The sequence below is a fragment of the Molossus molossus genome, unplaced genomic scaffold (genome assembly GCF_014108415.1).
Source record: "Molossus molossus isolate mMolMol1 unplaced genomic scaffold, mMolMol1.p scaffold_m16_p_15, whole genome shotgun sequence".
NCBI classification, from domain to species: Eukaryota; Metazoa; Chordata; class Mammalia; order Chiroptera; family Molossidae; genus Molossus; species Molossus molossus.
In genome coordinates this window covers 20,591,272-20,610,697 of record NW_023425350.1, presented here as the reverse complement: position 1 = coordinate 20,610,697, position 19,426 = coordinate 20,591,272, and the positions used below count along the sequence as shown (strand labels likewise).

At 36.5% G+C, this 19,426-nt stretch overlaps 1 protein-coding gene across 4 annotated transcripts in view; it reads right to left on the bottom strand.

Moving 5' to 3' along the window:
* The window catches only part of BIRC6 (baculoviral IAP repeat containing 6), a 247,605-nt gene that overhangs the window by 186,997 nt on the left and 41,182 nt on the right, over positions 1 to 19,426 (bottom strand). For all 4 annotated transcript variants that reach the window (XM_036262756.1, XM_036262757.1, XM_036262758.1 and 1 more), the window contains exons 5-9: positions 16,102 to 16,213; positions 13,797 to 13,879; positions 7,498 to 7,720; positions 7,259 to 7,419; positions 2,559 to 2,617 (exon numbers count right to left, since the gene is read on the bottom strand). In XM_036262756.1, coding sequence (XP_036118649.1) covers positions 2,559 to 2,617; positions 7,259 to 7,419; positions 7,498 to 7,720; positions 13,797 to 13,879; positions 16,102 to 16,213 — 638 coding nt within the window. The remainder of the gene's footprint in view (positions 1 to 2,558; positions 2,618 to 7,258; positions 7,420 to 7,497; positions 7,721 to 13,796; positions 13,880 to 16,101; positions 16,214 to 19,426) is intronic.

Genomic DNA, 19,426 nt, shown 5'->3' with positions numbered 1-19,426 from the left:
GTGCAGTAGGGATACCTGTTATCTTTATTTATCTCAGAATTTCTCAAACCCACTGTACCACAAAATAAATTTTTGTACAATATACCTACAGACATCCTGCAGTATTATGTTCTTCAGAGATAATCATTTTGGGAAACTCTTCTCTATTCTTTTCAACCCACAGTTCTGCCAGCCAAACTTCCTGAGGTTAGCAATTAGGTTTTATCCAGGCACTTTTCTAAAACCATCAAAATTCAATTTGAACCCTTCTTTAATCTCCTGACAGACATTCCTTCCATTCTTCGCAAAAGAAATATATCCTTAATCCTGATATATGGACCTCAAATCAAACTTTTCTCCCGACATCATCTAGATACTGTCAAAAGTTATAACCATCAATTGACAACCAGATATAAGTCTCTTAGTCTCCACTAACATTTTTGAAAATAATACAGTCTATAATTCTTCAGACCATATTATTCAATTTGATGGTAATTACCTAGAGTTGATAAATGTTAAGTTTTGAAATAGCATCTATGACTTATTTGATATAATTCAGGAAGAAAACACATATCTCATTAATATCACAAGCCTCCATTAAGTCACCAAAAATCTTTCATTATAAGAGCTTAGAATATAACATAATCATAATAATCTAATTTTATATGTAAATATATCAATATAATTAGCTTAGAAAAATACATATTTTACTACAAATAAATGAGCTACTTACAAATCTCAAAAGTAGGTAATTAAAGTTTTTGAACTAGAATATTTTTTTTCTTATCATTGCTACCTTTTAATGCTACATAAGCACAACACTCCTTACGCAAAATGAGGTATCACAGAAAAAGTCAACAAGAATATATATGATAATTTTTTAGATACTGGGAAGTGAAGTAAACAGAACTATAGTATCTACAGGAGGTGTAAAAGATCAACCAGGCATAGATGAAAAAGATAAAGGTAGAAAAGGTACAAGGACACAGACCAAAGATAGGTATTATAATTACGAAAATACCTACTTAGACCCAGAGAAAAGAGCAAAGCTATACAATACAAAGGAAAGGTTATAGTTAGAATAAAAAAAATAAGAGCAGAAAAAGAAACACTTAGTTCAAATATTTCAGTTTACAAAGAAAAAACTGAGGGCCAGAAAGTTAAAGTAAATTAACAAGACCAAAGAGCTATTTTGTAGAAGAGATCCAGCCCTAACCAAGTCTCCAGTTGACCACTGACCAATTTATTATTAACAATAGGCAATAGTTGCCCTTTTCTGTTTGCAAAAAGACAACAAAGATGGAAAAGAACATTATCATCATATGACTAAACATTTTTAAATGAAATCTTTATTATTCTGGTGCTAATTCCACATCTGTACCTCATTCAGGGCATTTTCCTACGTTTTGGGGTGTTTTTTTTTTTTGGTTTTCTTCATTTCTAAGAATTATCTCAAAAGACAACTAAGGGTTAACCCAAAACCAGACCCGTATTATTTGGTGGCTTTAAAAAGGATTTCACAATAAATTAGAATTTAGAGAGCACGTACTACTCTATACTACCTATAACTTTTGACAATTATACTGTACAAAAGCATGTCTCTTCTACAAAGATTTAACAAGTTATACATGTTCTTAATTCATGACATTTGACATTACAGAACAGCCACAATGTAATAATGGTCATTTTTTTTTAAATACTAGCTACTTCCGCCCTGGCCAGTTTGCTCCATGGTTAGAGCAAGAGCCTGAGGAACAGAGAGTCTCAGGTTTAATTCCAGTCAAGTGCATGTAGCCCCGTTGTGGTTCAGTCCCTGGCCGTGTGGGAGGCAACCAATAGATGTGTCTCTCTCACATCAATCTATCCTTCTTTCTCTCTCTCTCTCTCTCTCTCTCTCACTCTCACTCTCACTCTCTCCTTTCTCTCTCTCCCTTGTTCCTCCCTCTCTCCCTCCCTCCTACTATGTCTAAAGGTAAATAGGAAAATATCCTCGGGTGAAGATTAAAAAATATGTATATATTCCAAGGATTATGCTTTACATTATTCTTATCTAAATCTCAACAAAGTTAATTAACAAATGTTAGTGTAACTATTTTATATATTAGGAGATACTATCAGACTATAATTAACTGATAGGATTTGAATTCTGACATAGTAAAACTATTCTGAGATGCACTATTAGCCTTGCCTATACCATGACTACATTAAAATATCAAACATATTCTTTTTGCTTTAATATTTACTAGAATAACATATAAGGAAGCATTTAATTGAAGCCTTAATGTATATGATTTTATACTTAAAACTGTATTTTTCTATTTACTTATTTTCATTTGGGAATGAAGAACCTTAACTTAAACACTACTTTTATTTAGTAGGAGAACACACTACGCAAATAATTGAACACATTCTGAAGAGCTTAATGTCAACTCCCTGACATTTGTGACAAAAATTTGGTAAAACTGTCTGTTTGCTTCCTTTGGCTCAAATAGGTACCATTTAAAATTTAAGTATGAAACACTATATACTACTAATTGAAGATCTGATATAAGCAGATTATCTAACATTTTTTTACATACCTGTCACAGAATCTGATCTGGAATGCTCTTCACTGTCTGAATCCTCCAGTAAATCATCACTTAAAAGACAAAGTAAAAACATAATTTGAATTTTAAAGAAATGTATAAATATGAGACAGAAAAAAAAAAAAATTTCAATGTTACAACAACTATTGCTTTAGATCTGGAATATATGCATCATTAAAACTATTAAAACTAGCTTAAATGATAATATAAGAAGTCAGAGATCATAACTGATTAACAATGCTGACAATTAATCATTCTAAATCATGAAATAAATGTCTACCTGTAACAGGTTGTGGAAACCTCTAAGAATATAAAGGAATTTGAAGACCATTAAGGTGTGATTAGGGATAGTGTGACTAAATAAAACAATAAGAGAGGCAGCTAATAAAGTCAGGCACAAGCATTTAGTAGTGAAATTTTAATAACTATATAACTAAATTCAAGTAAAGTTACTCTAAAATCAAATAGAAAAACTGTATAAATATGTGAGTATACATATACTCACACATACATGCATTTCTTATTTGTTTTGTATTTGGTTTGTTTGTTCATTTGTTTTGGAAGGGCTGTTAAGAAGTCCTTAACAAGAAGGAAAACTATTTCAACCCAGAAGTTAGGAGTTAAGACATCAAGACAATATTCCCTCTTTTGCTTTGTACTCAGTAGTCAAGAAATCACAAGACTCCCTCTTTGCATCCATCTCTATCCTCACTTTCCACTGTTAGCAGGTAAGAAAAAATATATAATTACAGATCGCTCTAGCACAAAATTAGCCTGTCTGTACTACAATAACCAGCCCTTCTACAGCAGTTCTAAAATTTTGATAACCTTAATTACAAAAATTAAAAGATGCATTTTGCAAGAAGGAAAGAATTCTCCATTTTTGAACAAGGTATTGCATTTACATCTGAAATACCTAGGCATTTATAGTGTTATTTTAAATGAAATGTAAGATGGTAATCCCTTGTTTTTAATGTTTGAAATTTTGAAGAGAAAGATGCTTAGGTATTTTTGACAAACTTTCTGTGTTTTAGTTTCTTCAGAAAATTTGTCAAGTAAGGATATAAAAAAGAAGGCACATCAAGACTGGCAGGAGGGGCAGAGATGCAGAATGGGCCGCTCCCACATCCACACATGGTAGATAAGAATTGGGAGGGAGAGGTAAACTGTGAAGATCCCCCCTGAAAAGCAAGAGGTCCCAAACCCCACTGCTGTTCCCCCATCCCAGGATTTGAGTGCTGGGAAGAGAAGTCCCCATAACTTCTAGCTGTAAAAACCAGTGAGAATTATGGCTGAGTGAGACAGAGTACTTCTGAGTCCCAGGCGTTCCTCTTCAAGGGTCCACATGTGATACTCAAATTAACTCATTCAACTGTGGAAGCAACTCAAAAGGCAGCTGTGGAAGCAACTCAAAAGGCATCAGGGACATATGGGGAGTAAATGAATTGTCTGGCTTTGTGTCAAAAGTTAGAGGGACAGCTTTCTCTCATGCAGATGTGCTGGCAGAGACCTTTGCTGAGACCTCCTCCCACAGAGCCAGCAGGCTGGCACCATATCTGAGTCTTCATCAACCTGGCTCACACCATTTCCCCCACCCTGGTGATTCCCTGAGACACCACCCCAATCAACATGTGGGCCCAACCAAGCTGCTTCCAGTAGCATTCTATGCAAATGGCCTGTCTTGACTTATGCTGCAGACTTTCCTAAAATCTCTCAAATGTTAACAAACCCCTAACAAGTAGCATCTTGCCTCAGTGTGCACAATACCACTTGCTGAGTGACCCCAAACACAGCACTAGTGGCAGCCAGCCTTGGTTCAAGGCTTGCCCTCTCCCAGGTACCTCCAAGCCCAGCACAAGTAACAGCTTCCTGCAGTAGATTAGAAGAAACAGGATCAAAACAGCAATTTGAAAGATAAGGTAGCACAAAACACCCAATCAGAAAAGAAAAGAAAAAAAAAAGACAGAGAACCCAAAAAAAACCAAATAGCTTTAAGAACATATAGGACAACTTGAAGTGCACCAACATTCACATCATAGAAATGCTAAAAGGAGGAGAGAGAAAGCAAAAACTTGAAAACCTATTTGAAAAAATAATGACTGAAAACTTCCCTAACCTGGCAAAGAAAATAGACACACAAGTTCAGGAAGTGCACAGAATCCCAAACAAGATGAATCAAAGAGGCCCACAGCAAGACACATCATAATTAAATGCCAAAGATTAAAGACAGAGAGAATCTTAAAAGCAGCAAGAGAAAAATAGTTATCTACAAGACAGCTCCCATAAGACTGTCAGCTGATTTCTCAACAGAAACTCTGCAGGCCAGAAGAGATTGGCAAGAAATATTCCAAGTTATGAAAGGACCTACAACCAAGATTACTCTTACCCAGCAAAGCGATCACTTACAATCAAAAGACAGATAAAGAGCTTCCCAGACAAGAAAAATCTAAATGAGGTCATCACCACGAAACTAGCATTACAAGAAATGTTAAAAGGTCTTCTTTACAAAGAAGAAAAAGAATCAAAAGTATCAATAAAATAACAATAAATACATATTATCAACAACTGCTTTAACTGCAAATTGATTAAATGCTTCAACCAAACAAGACCCTTACATAAGCTGTCTACAAGAGACTGACTTTAGATCCAGAGATACACACAGACTGAAAATGAAGGAATGGAAAAAGATTTTTCATAAAAACAACAAAAAGCTAGGGTAGCAATACTTATACCAGACAAAATAGACTTTAAGACAATGGCTGTAACAAGACACAGAAAAAGATTCAGCAATTCCACTTCTGGGTATTTATCCAAAGAAACCCAAAATACTAAATGGAAAAGGCATATGCATTCATATGTTTGTTCACTGCAAGATTATTTACAATAGCCAAGATATGGAAGCAACTTAAGTGCCTATCATAGATGAATGGATAAATAAGTGGTACATATACACAATGGAATATGACTTAGCCATAAAAAAGAATAAAATCTTGCCATCTACAACAACATGGATGGACCTAGTGGGTACTGTGCTGAGTCAAATAAATACAACAGAGAAAAGACAAATTCTGTATGATTTCACTTACACATATTATCTAAAAAACAAAATAAACAAACAAACAGAAAACAGAAACATAGACTCATAGATACAGAGAACATTTTGAGAGTTACTAGATTGGGGAGGGATGAAAAAGGTGAAAGGATTAAGAAGTACAAATCAGCAGTTACAGAATAATCATTGGGAAGTAAAGTACAGCATAAGGAATATAGTCAATAATATTGCAATAAATATGTATTCTGTCAGATGGGTACTAGATTTATCTAGATGATCATGTGTAAGTTATATGAATGTCGAATCACTGTGTTTTGCACCTGAAAGTAATATAATACTATACATCAACTGTAATTGAAAAATTATATAAAATAAAATAAAATTATTTCACTGAAGAAGCAAAAGGTGTGGGGGTAGCTGCTAATAATTAGGGTAAGTTAAGTGGTTTGTGAAACCCTTCATTCTGCCTACTTGAGAATATTGCAGATGTTGCTCTGTAATTCTAGCCCAGTTCAGAGATATACAACTGCAGTTTCTTGGGAAACGATTAAAGTGGCATTATGTTTTTACTCTTCTACCCCCACACAGATCAAATAAAACTACAGAAATCAGGAATCTATCAGAAAGTTGAATGGAAGAGAATCCAGCACAGAATTTTTTTTTTAAATCCTCACCCGAGGATATTTTGCAATTTATCATCATATAGTGGGAGAAAGGGAGAGAGAAACATAGATGTGAGGGAGATACATCGACTGGTTGCCTCCCACACGACCCCAACCAGAGCCAGGGACGAACTGCAACTAAGGTATGTGTCCTTGACCAAAATCGAACCTGCGATTCATTGGTCCACGGGCCAACACTCCTACCGCTGAGCCAAACCGGCCAGGGCCCAGCACAGAATTTTTAACAAAATGTTTCTATAGCAATAATTATCATGTCTCAACTCTTTGCTAACTACTGACAAATTGTTTTAAATAATTAGGTAATCATCCCTAGCCAGGATTTATGTCATTATTCATGAGCTCATCTATAATTTGAAGTGATGAAAAAAAGGAGAACCTAAAACCATTTGGTTCCACTGCTTTATGAAAGAATTTAGTAGAATGTGAAATTACTAGTCTAATCCAAGGTTTTCATTTCATTACTTAGACTATTTTCCAATGCAGAAATATGTCCAATTGTCATAAATTAAGATAGAAAATAGCCCTGGCTGGTTTGGCTCAGCAGTTAGAGCGTCGGCCTGCATCCCGAGAGACCTGGGTTCGGTTCCCGCTAAGGGCATATACCTCGGTTGCAGTTTGTCCCTGGCCCTGGTTGGGTCATGTGGGTGGCAGCCACTCGATGTGTCCCTTTCATGTCGATGTTTCTCTCTCTCTCTTTCTTCCTCTCTCTCCCTCCCACTCTATCTGAATAAAAAAATGGAAAAATGTCCTCGGGTGAGGATAAAAAAAAAAGATAGAAAATAAAGTACATTTTACAGACTATGGCATTACTGAAAGAATCACAGTTATCTCAGATTTCCAACCAAACATATATTCGCTAATAATTTTTTCTGCCTCTTAAATTAGAATTAAGAGACTATACAATTTAGGAAAAGAAAATATTTAACTTCTATAAATATCAATAAATCAAATTTACATACCTATCTCCTTCCAATTTTGGTATATCTGAGCAACTAGAGGAGTCTTCTAGCCATGCCAAAGTTGGTCTCCTTGATTCAACTGCTGAGCTTGGTTCTCCCGACAGAATAAGCTGTTGTACAATTGCTGGATCATATGCATTAATTTCAAACTTTAAGTGCACCTAAACAATTGAAAAGCATAAGTTAACAAATAATTTTTTTTCTCAATTACTAATCTGTTACTTCAAAATTAAATATACCTTCATAAGTTTGGAAACATCCCATATGCAGATCTTTCCTCGTTTTGTTGCAGCAGCTAGAAAATGAGGGCAGCTCCCCGAACCAAAGCAAGATATTCTGTCAGTGCCATCCGTACAAGGAAACTGCGCAGGACTTGTTGCAAGAGTGACTGACAATGGCACATTCTGTGTGTGCTCACCTTTCACAAATGGGCAGTTTGGGGAATGTCTCTCATGTTCAGACCTTAACACAGATTAAGAAAGGAAAAATTTTAATGAACAACAAAGCAGTTAAGTTTGTACATTAAAACAGAACACAAGGATCATCTTTTCTTTTTTATAAAACAGATATTCCTTATTTAAAAGACTCAAATACCAAACCATTTAATTTTATCAATATCACTCTAGTATGTTCAACTAGGACTTTATAATAGCAGGTGTTATACACCTTTTTTTACTGATTTCAGAAAGAGGAAGGAAGAGGGAGAGAGACAGAAACATCAATGGGAGAGAAACATCATTTGGCTGCCTCCCACATGCCCCCTACCAGGGGATTGAGTCCACAACCTGGGCATGTGCCCTGAACAGGAATCAACCAACTGAGCCACAGAGGCAGGGCAGTTGTAATACACTTTTAATTCATTACAGAAAGTCTCAGATGAAACTGAGAAATAAATGTTACAGTATAATTTATGCTATATTAAAATACTGATAAAATTGTTTCAAGTCCTGATATTTCCTCACACTGGTTCCCTACAACTTCGAATGAATAACTACTTTGTTTGAATTTAAAATTCTCCATATATGTACAGGACAGTGACAACAGTTAATACTGTATTATATATTTGAAATCTGAGAAGAGCTCTGGCCATTGTGACTCAGTTGGTTGGACATCATCCAGTACACCAAAAGGTTGCCAGAAGGAGACAGAGAGAGACAGGGAGAAGGAGAGAAGGAGAGAGAGAGAAACACTGATGTGAGGGAGATACATCAACTGTGTACCTCCTGGATGTGTCCCAACCTGGGCAGGGATTGAACCTGCAACCCAAGTACATGCTCTTGACCGGGAATCAAACCTGAGACCCTTCAGTGTGGGAGAGCCGACACTAACCACTGAACAACACTGGCCAGGATACAAAATTCTTTTTAGGTGGCATCCCTAAGCACATATTTTTATTAGAATCCTTCCTAGCCAAACCCTGGAATGTTTTCCCCTTCCCTTCTTTCTCTTAACTGAGTTTAACTTTCTAATTAAAATTTTCTGCCCTGGCTGGTTTGGCTGAGCAGGAGTGTCGGCCCACAGACCAGAGTCACAGGTTAGATTCCAGTCAGGGACACGTCCCGCAGTTGTGGTTCAGTCCCCGGCCCTGGTCGGGGTCGTGCAGGAGGCAACCAGTCAATGTGTCTCTCTCACATCAATGTTTCTCTTGCCCTGGCCGGTTTGGCTCAGCGGTTAAAAGCGTCGGCCTGTGGTCCGGAGAGACCCGGGTTCGGTTCCCGCTAAGGGCATGTACTTCGGTTGCAGTTTGTCCCCGGCCCTGGTTGGTCGTGCGGGTGGCGGCCACTCGATGTGTCTCTTCACGTCGATGTTTCTCTCTCTCTCTCCCTTCCTCTCTCTCCCTCCCACTCTGTCTGTACAAAAAATGGAAAAATATCCTCGGGTGAGGATGAAAAAAAAAAAAAAAAAATCAATGTTTCTCTCTCTTTTTCTCTCTCTATCCTCCTGCCCCCTTAAACTTTATCTGAAGACAAATGGAAAAACATCTTCAAGTGAGGATTTAAAGAAAAATAAATTTTATTTACACAACTGGCACGATTATATAAAGCTAAAGACCCACTTCAATTAATCTACTCTAACCCAGGAATCTATTCTTCCTCCAGGTAACAACATTTAAGAATTTAAGTGGTACACTTCTAAAATATTTTTATAAGTTTATATACATATATGCGCATATAAAAATATAGGAAAAACTTTTGATTTAAAATAAACAGTATCATTGTATGAATTATTCTACAACCGCTCTCTTGACATAACAACATATCTAAAAGTTTCCAATGGAGTCCTGGACTGTGTGGGTCAGTGGTTATAGCATCAGCCCTAGGATCAAAGGGCCAGGGGCTAGATTCCCAGTCAGAGCATCTATCTGGGTTGCAGGTTTGATCGCCAGCCCTAGTCAGGCACATGCGGGAGGCAACCAATTGATGTGTCTCTCTCACAGCAATGTTTCACTCTCTCTCTCGCCTTCTCCCTCCCTTCCACTTTCTCTCTGAAAAAAAACAATGAAAAAAATATCCTCGGGTGAGGATTAAAAATATAAAATAAAAATTACAGATTGTGATTAGTAGCGAACTATTCATTCCCTTTCATTGTTGGATCAAAGTTGATTATATGTGTATACCAAATTTTATTTGGCTATTTCCTTCTGATATGCATTTAAGATGTTTCCAGTTTTTCACTAGTGACCATTCATTCTATGCCTCCTTGTATACAAAAGCAATTTATTCCATAGAGTAAATTAAATAGAAGCAGAATTGCTAGACTCTATAGTCATCCACATTTTATTAAAAAAACTTCAATCTCTCCCCAAAGTAGCTCTATCAACTCTCACCACTAAAATATGAGAAGCCCATTTTCCTCTCCCAAGTATTCATTCCTTTCCCCCGTAGAGATTCAAATGGTGCCCAGGCTCAGTTCCCCAGCCCTCTTCAATTCTGTAACCTCCTACCCATCTGAGGTATTGTATCCAAGACCTCGAAGACGCTGCCAACTGCATCAGTTCGAGAAATCCTAAATTCTAGGACAAAGAGGTAGAATCCTTGATTCCTTGATCATGTCAAGAAATAATGAATTTTGAACTGCCAAGTTGAAAATTTGAATCAACTTTCCCATACAGAAATATTTATGAACTTATGTTCTACAATATCATGGTATAATTTTGCAGGTAAGCAATAAACAACTTTTTTGAAGACTGACCTGAAAACCAAAAAACATTAAATTGGTGTGTGTGTGTATATATATATATATATATATATATATATACACACACACACACACACATTTTTTTTAATTGGTATATATGATGGTTTCTAAGAGAAAAGACTGAGTTCCAAACAAAACCCTAACCTAAATTGGAAACTCCTCATATTCAACTCTCAATCTGCAGACAAACGCAACTTTAATTCCTCATACAGTATTTCCCAATGCAACCTGGAATCTATATAAATACGCCAGTAGGCTTTACCAAGTTCACCCCATTCACATCAGCTGATTAGTGTTTAGAGACCTCAAATTAAAAATGTTTTTTTGCCCTGGCCGGTTTGGCTCAGGGGTTAGAGCGACAGCCCACGGACCAGAGAGTCATGGTTTCGGTTCCCACTAAGGACATGTACCTCGGTTGCAGTTTGTCCCCAGCCCTGGTTGGGGTTGTGTGGGTGGCAACCAGTTGATGTGTCTCTCTTACACCGATGTTTCTCTCTCTCTCTCTTCCTCCCTCTCTCCCTCCACTATATCTGAGGATAAATTCATAAGTGTCCTTGGATGAGAATAAAAAAAAATTTTTTTTAATGTTTTGTTGTTGTTAATCCTCACCTGAGTATATTTTTCCATTGATTTTCAGTTAGAGGGAAGAAAAGGGTAGGAGAGAGAAAGAGAGAAAAAAATCACTGTGAGAGAGACACACTGATGAGTTACCTCCCCCAATTATCTTGACTGGGGACAGGGATAGAACCTGCAACCCAGATATGTGCCCTTGACTGGGAATTGAACCTGTGACCCTTTGGTCTGAGGGATGATGCTCTAACTGATGAGCAAAACTGGCCAGGGCTCTCAAATAAATTTTAGTACAAAATAAGTGATGTGCCCACCCAGAGGGGCTCAGTGGATTGAGCATCATTCCATGGACTGAGAAGTCCTGATTCCATTCCCGATCAAGGTATATGACCAAGTTTCAGGCTTGGTCCCCAGTAAGGGGCATGCAGGAGGCAGCTTATTAATATTTCTCTCTGACATCCATTTCTCTCTCTCTCTCTCTGAAAAAAATGAATAAAAAAAAATTTTTTTCAAAATAAATTATGTATTTTAAAACCAAATCCTGGCTCCATCACTTCCTAGCCATATGCTCCTTCAGCATATTTTATTTTATTTTAAAATGGAATAGTTCCTATCTGATTGATTGTAAGGATTAAGTTAGAGAATATTCTCACTTCCCTCCAATAAAATGAAGATGATAACAATACCTACTTCATGGCTAATGTATTAAATGAGTTAAAAATATATAAAGGCGCCCGGGCTGGTTTGGCTCAGCGCTTAGAGTGTCAGCCTGCGGACCACAGAGACCCGGGTTCAGTTCCCACTAAGGACATATACCTCAGTTGCAGTTTGTCCCCAGCCCTGGTTGGGGTCGTGTGGGTGGCAACCAGGCAATATGTCTCTCTCACATTGATGTTTCTCTCTCTTCCTCCCTCTCTCCCTCCCGCTCTCTCTAAAGATAAATGCAAAACTGTCCTCGAGTGAGGATTAAAAGATATATAAAAGATATATATATATATATATATATATATATAGAGAGAGAGAGAGAGAGAGAGAGAGAAACACACACACACACAGACCCTCGCCAGTTTGACTCAGTGGTTAAAGCGTCAGCCTGCAGACTGAAGAGTTCTGGGTTTGATTCCAGTCAAGGGCACGCACCTCGGTTGCGCTTCGTCCCCGGCCCTGGTTGGGGTTGTGCAGGTGGCAACCAATCGATGTGTCTCTCTCGCATCAATGTCTCTCTCTCTCTCTCTCTCTCTCTCTCTATCTCCTCCCACCCCCCACCCTCCCACTCTGTCTGAAGATAAATGTAAAAATATCCTCAGGTGAAGGTCTAAAAAATAATAATAATAATATATATGTGTGTGTGTGTGTGTGTGTGTGTGTGCGCGCGCGCACGCTTAGGAATGTATCTGGTAAATAGAGCATACAAATACAGGGTGGGGCAAAAGTAGGTTTATAGCTGTGAGTATGCAAAACAGAATCTATTCTTGTATTATTATTTATTAAGTATTGTATTATTATTTATCAAGTATTGTATTATTTTCCATATGAACAACTGTGAACCTACTTTTGCCCCAACCTCTATTTGCTATTGTTATTACTATTTCTATTAATAGGGTCTCAGAGTAGTTATTTGTAAAAATGAGGTTCTAGTCCTGGCCAGTTTGGCTCAGCGGTTACAGCGTCAGCCTGCGGTTCAGAGAGACCTGGGTTCGGTTTCCACAAAGGGCGCATAACTCAGTTGCAGTTTGTCCCCGGTCCTGGTTGGGCTATGCGGGTGGCAGCCACTCGATGTGTCCCTTTCACGTCGATGTTTCTCTCTCTCCCTCCCACTCTATCTGAAGAAAATACGGAAAAATGTCCTCAGGTGAGGATTAAAAAAAAAAAAGAGAGAGATCCTAATACATTTCCTCTAATATTTAATCAAATTCTAAACTTTCACGCACTAGAGCAAAAATTACTATAGACTCCCTAAAATTACTTCAAAATTTAAAATGTAAACCAGCACTGGTCAGGTAGCTCAGTTGGTTAGAGCACTGACCCCACAGCCAAGGTTGAGGGTTCAATACCCTGTAAGGGCACATATAAGAATCAACCAAAGAATGCATAAATAGAACTGCACATAAATGTTTCTCTCTTTCTTTCTCTCTTCCTCTCTCTCTCTAAAATCAATTTTAAAAGCCACCGGTGATGTGACTCAGTTGGATGGAGCATCATCTCATGCACTGAAAGGTCGCAGATTCTGGTCAGGGCACATACCCAGGTTTCAGGTTTGACCCATCCCCCCCCCCCCAATCAGGGCACATATAGGAGGCAAACAATCAATGTTTCTCTCACATTGATGTTTTCTCTCCACCCTCTCTCCTGTTCCCGTCCTCTCTCTAGAATGATTAAAAAATATATCCTTGGATGAGAATTTTAAAAACAAATAAAAATAATGTTTTTAAACATAAATCATAAGACCCCCATCTGTGGAGTCCCCACTGACAGCCTGCCCTTAACAGATCAGTATTAAACAGCTGAAGTTTCATGCTCTTCTCTGATTGTATCCTCTGGGACTTCCAAGTAAGGATTTTAGGAAGTGAGAGACCTTAGAGATATGGTATGCCAAGAAATGTGACAGAGCATAGATAGTGCTACCTCATCCTCTCAGGACAAAGGCAAAACCACTGATAGCAGAAAGACATGAATATTACTATTATATCTGGTTCAGAAAAGTAAACTTTAGAAACACGTTTATAGGATTAATTTACCCTGTTATGTCCCCAGAATAATCAAGACTCACCAAGGTTCATCAGTAGGTTCCCAACAAACGAGACATACACTACAAGTAAAACACATAGCTCTATCATCTCCAGATGAGGCAGGCTGCAAATTGATAAAGAAGACAGACAAGGTTAGTCAATTTTTTAAATAGCTTTTTAATAAAAATTCTTCTTAAAAAGTTAATAAATTTAGGTAAAATTCTATACTGGAAAAAAGAAAACCACCCGGCTGGTGTGGCTCAGTAGTTGAGCATCAACCCATGTGCCAAGAGATCGCAGGTTTGATTCCCGATTAGGGCACATGTCCAGGCTGTAGGCCCAATCCCCAGTGAGGGACATGCAGGAGGTGGCCAGTCAATGTTCTCTCTTATCGATGTTTCTCTCTCTCTCTCTCCTTCTCCATTTCTCTCTCACTCAAATCAAGAAAAGAAAATAAGCCTAAACTATTAGGTTTGAGAAATACACTGAATGAATCCCCAACTGTTTATAAATTTGCTGATTTAGTTGAAAATTTGTTTCATCAGAAAATGGCCACTAAATCAAACATGGAAGCACATAATCTCTGATTTAGTATCCACTGATTATATTACTAAAGTATTAAAACATAGTGCCCCGGCCAGTTTGGCTCAGCGACTGGAGTGTCCGTCTGTGGTCCAGAGACCCAGGTTCGGTTTCCGCTAAGGGCACGTGCCTCGGATGCGGTTTGTCCCCAGCCCTGGTTGGTCATGAGAGTGGCAGCCACTCAATGTGTCCCTTTCACGTCAATGTTTCTCTTTCTCTCTCTCTCCCTCTCCCTCCCACTCTATCTAAACAAAAAATGGAAAAATGTCTTCGGGTGAGGATAAAAAAATATATATAGTTAAGTATAGAAAGGAAACAGTCTAACAGGTTTTTCATCGCAAACTGAATCCCATACAAACTACACAAGAAAGGCCAAGTAAAAAGGAAATACAAACTAGTGAATCTAATTAATGTAATATTCTTCAAAATACATGGGATAACATGCTACATATATATCAAATAACAAAACCTGAACTGAAACATGCCTCTAAAAACCAGTATTACTATTTTTTATCTAAATAGCATTTATTATGTCTACAGGTGTAAATTTATTATACATTTTAGAAGATTAAAAATAAAAGGCAGAAATTCTAGAAAACCTATTACTTGATCTCTTTGCAGCGATGAAATACAATGACTTCAATAGGGAAAATACAAGTCATCACTTCAGAGAGACTGTGTTAGGAAATGACACCAAATAGGAAGATAAATTGTTAGGAAAAATTATCCATATTTAATCCTTAATTTTAAAAAAATAACTCAGGTGATTCTCATATTAGCCAGTCTCCAAAAGATTCTAACTTAAAATCGAAAAACTCTGAATAAAATATTCAAATATATATGACATTCTGATTTAATTTTAGTTAACATATTCAGAAACATGTCAAGATAAAGAATAATCACTCCTCAGATTCTTCATGACAGTAACTTCAATGTATTTCAAAGTTTAGTTGAATTCTAAAATTAAATAAGCTAGCTCTATGAAAAACTGACATGTAAGTGTTAGATACCTTAAATTGTTTAGCCAGGGTAAAACAGTGGTAAGCCAGCGTATACTGTACTCAGTTGAAGTTTCTCTTAAATAGTACATTATGCCTATCTGAACTCATTTTTCTTAACTTCCTTCTACTTAAGTTCAGTGAAGCTCTCCATGTCCCATTCTCATGTCTTCATGTCACATTAATCCTTACAATGTACATCTGCCTCTTTTCCTATATAAAACTATGACCATTTCCCTTGATTAATTATTCCTCTTTCTGCACAATGTCTTAATCAGTTCTTCAACACATTATGTATTCAGGTTGCATTTTACTACCCACAATGTTGCTACTATAATTATGTAGTACATGGGTAATTTATATCCCAAATAAAATTAGAATCTCAGTTGCAACTGTAATATGCTGCTTTTATTGAATTACCCTAAGTGGTTATTGGTTATTACTCTGTTATGAATGCAGAAGTCTAAAAGTGAAAAAAAAAACACACAAAGAGAACACCTTTTATAAAGCATATAAGAATGCTGCTTATTTTCTGGGGGGAAAAGTTATAAAGCATTAACTCAGTTAATTACTTTAAAATGTATTTTTCTTTTCCTACATAATACATGACATCGAAAAGAGCCAGTCTGTATTATGACCAAAGCTATAAGAACAAAAAAACTCACATAAAGACATACACATAAGCACATACCCAGAATACACTAAAATAAGTTTTTGAAAAAGTTTAAAAAAAAAACAAGATGTGGTTTTTAAAATCTTTTCTTACCTGATGATAAAATCCAGCTTGAGCCATGGGATCTGGTTGTGCCCATCTATAGCCTACATGGGGCCATGATGTAAATGTCTCCCGTCTGTTAGCTTCACTATACATTAATGATCTAAAAGCAAGCATACTTTATGTAATCAAAGTTAGGCATCAAATGATAGTGATACTCCTATTTCACACTGAAGAAAAAAATTCTACTAGATTATCAACAAAAATTGAAAATGGTCTAATGACCACATTCAAATTTGTATTTTAAATTAAAAATGGTCTTTTAAACAGAGTAGGGAAGTGCTGGTCAGCTTTGCTCAGTGGTTAGAGCATCGGCCCACAGAACAGTGAGTCACAGGTTCAATTCGGGTCAAAGGCACGTACCTTGGTTGCGGTTCGTCCCCAGCCCTGGTCAAATCGTGTGGGAGACAACCAGTCGATGTAGCTCTACCACATAGATGTTTCTCTCTGTCTCTCTGTCTCTCTCCCTCCATCCCACTCTATCTGATGATAGAAAAGTATCCTCAGGTAAGGAATAAAAAATAAAAACAAATTAAACAGGCTGGGAAAACAGAAACCTGATTAATGGTCACAAATAATATACAACTGCATGTGTAGATTTAATTAACCGATGTTGCATAATTACCAAGCAGAGAACACAAAATCTGGAAATGTAGAGGCAGAGAGTCACATGCATGCTTTCATCATGTGCCAAGTTTTGTATAAGTGGATAAAACCATAACCAAAGAAACAGTGGTTTTATCTCGACCATATTAAAAAAGTATTTTCTAATTTAATATTTTCTAAGTAGAAGGCAGTATTTTGTTCTTTCTCCAGAGAAATCCTTTCCCAGGAAAGCTGAACTCTACACAGAAATATCAATAGAGGTTTTCAGATTAAAATATGTAAGCTCACTGAACATGAACCTGTAACAGAAAGCATTAGAGTATTTAAAAAAATTTTTTTTTATATGAGAGAGAGAGGAGTGAAGGAAAGAGAAACATTGATGTGAGAATGCAACATACATTGGCTGTCTCCTACACATCACCCACTGGGGATAAAACCCGCATCCTGGGCAGGAATCAAACTGGTGATCTCTGGGTGCATGGTATAACGCCCAACCAACTGAGCCACACTGGCCAGGGCTACAGTATTTCTTGAAAGGATCATACCAAAATTAGAAAAAGTCCAAACGACTTCATGTAAGAAAGAACTGGTACACAAAGCTTACTTTTCCTAACACAAAGGATTAACTGATAACAGGAAGGACAAAAAAAGAGAAAGTGGAAAAGGTCATCACAATGAGACCAAAAAAATATTTTTCTTTAAATTATTTCTTAAATTAGGACATGATTTCCTATAATGCTAGTGATCTTAGGTTTAATTTATTGTTGTGTCGTGGCTTAGAAAAAAACAGCGCCATTGGGTTAAAAAAACTTTATCTTTTACAAGTTGTCTTCAAGACCTGTGTCAGCCTTAGAAAATTGTCCTCTTAGTTATTCTACCAAACAGAACAGCAATAGCATCTAACCAAACCTAATTCAAATCTCCAAAAGATCTAAGTCATCAAGGTCCTCATAAGGTTCCTAGGTTATTTTTAATGAAACAAACACCACAGACTACATCAAAATTAACAGTTTGAAATATTTTAACACTTCCAGAAACACTGAATATGCTATCCAGTCAATGCATTTTCTAAAATAAAATATTTACCACAGGTTGCACTGATTTCTTTAGAAACCCTGCTATTGTTTGCAATGAAAATAGCTCTGAGGGGCTGTTTTATAATCTCACACTAGGCATAACTCTCAGATAAGAAACATTCATTCTAAGTATACATTTTTCCCCCCTCTCCAGAGATTCCAAAGACTATTTTAAGGATAGCTATAGCACATATCAACTGATAGTTAATTCACATTAAAATTGAGTTTCTATATTTTGCCCAAAAGATAAAGATAACAATATTACTGTGGAATATAAAAATTCTTTGCAAACTTTAATATAACCAATCGAATTTATTTATGTAATAAAATCACTTTTTTTAAAAAGGCAACTGATTAGGCAAAGTCTCAGTTTACTAAGAGATAAACTAATAAATACTGCAAACTAATAAGAGCCATAATTAAGATAATAGAAGTTAAAAGTTAATTCATTCAGAAGTGCCTTTGCTAACATTACAATGTACTATTTATAAATGTACTTCAGAGAGAAGCATAGGAAGTTACAATTCATATCAATGCAAGTGTGAAATCATAAATGATAAACGTGAAGGTAAATGTGAACTTAATCAAAACTGTGAAATATAATATTTCAATATACCATTTGTAAACTTTAGTGTTTTAATAAGAATCTGATGTTATTTCAAATAAGAATAATTTAAGTTTTTAAATGAATGCATTACTGGCTTTTTAATTAATTTTACACAAAGCAGAACCTCAATAAATGTCTATTGAAAAAAATGGTGGTTGATGTATGATTTTTGTAATACTCTCTAAATCCAGGGCAAGCAGCAAAAAAACATTAATTCATAATTGTCCTAATTAGCCCTGGCCAGTGTGTCTCAGTGGTTAGAGCGCCAGCCCATGCACTGAAGGGTCTCGGGTTCGATTCCCAGTCAATGGCACGAACCTTGGCTACAGGTTCAATCCACAGCTCCAGCCGGGATGTGTGCAAAGACAACCAATTGATCTCTCTCTCTCTCTCTCTCTCTCCCTCTCTCTCTCTCTCTCTCTCTCTCTCCTTCCCTCCCTTCCACTCTCTCTAAAAATAAATGGAAAAAATATCCTCAGTTGAGGATTAACAAAAAAATATTTTTTAATTGTCTTAATTTTTAAAAAATCTTTTCATTAAGTAGAAAATAATATATAGCTGTTATACTTAGATTCTGGCACGGTTTATAATTTATCAAAATTTATCTCCAAGGTCCTGGTCAGATAACTGAGCTGGTTCGAACGTCGTCCCAATACACCAAGGTTACAAGTTCGATCCATGGTCAGGGCACATACAAGAATGAACGAATGAACGAATGAATGCATAAATAATTGGAACAATAAATCAATGTTTCTCTCTATCTCTCTCTCCCTTCCTCTCTCTCTAAAATCAACTGAAAATGTTTTATCTCAATGGTGACAAAATTTCAATGAGAAAAATAATTCTTATATAGTGAATAATATTTTTAAGTTTGAAAATATAATTTAATGATCCCTTTAAATACCATCCAGGCACCAAAATAAAAAACAATTCAAGTAGTAGTTTACTTCACTTCAGGATTTTGATAGAAACACAATCTGAATGGTTTTCAAAAACATTTTGATTTTTTTAAAAATCATAATCAAAT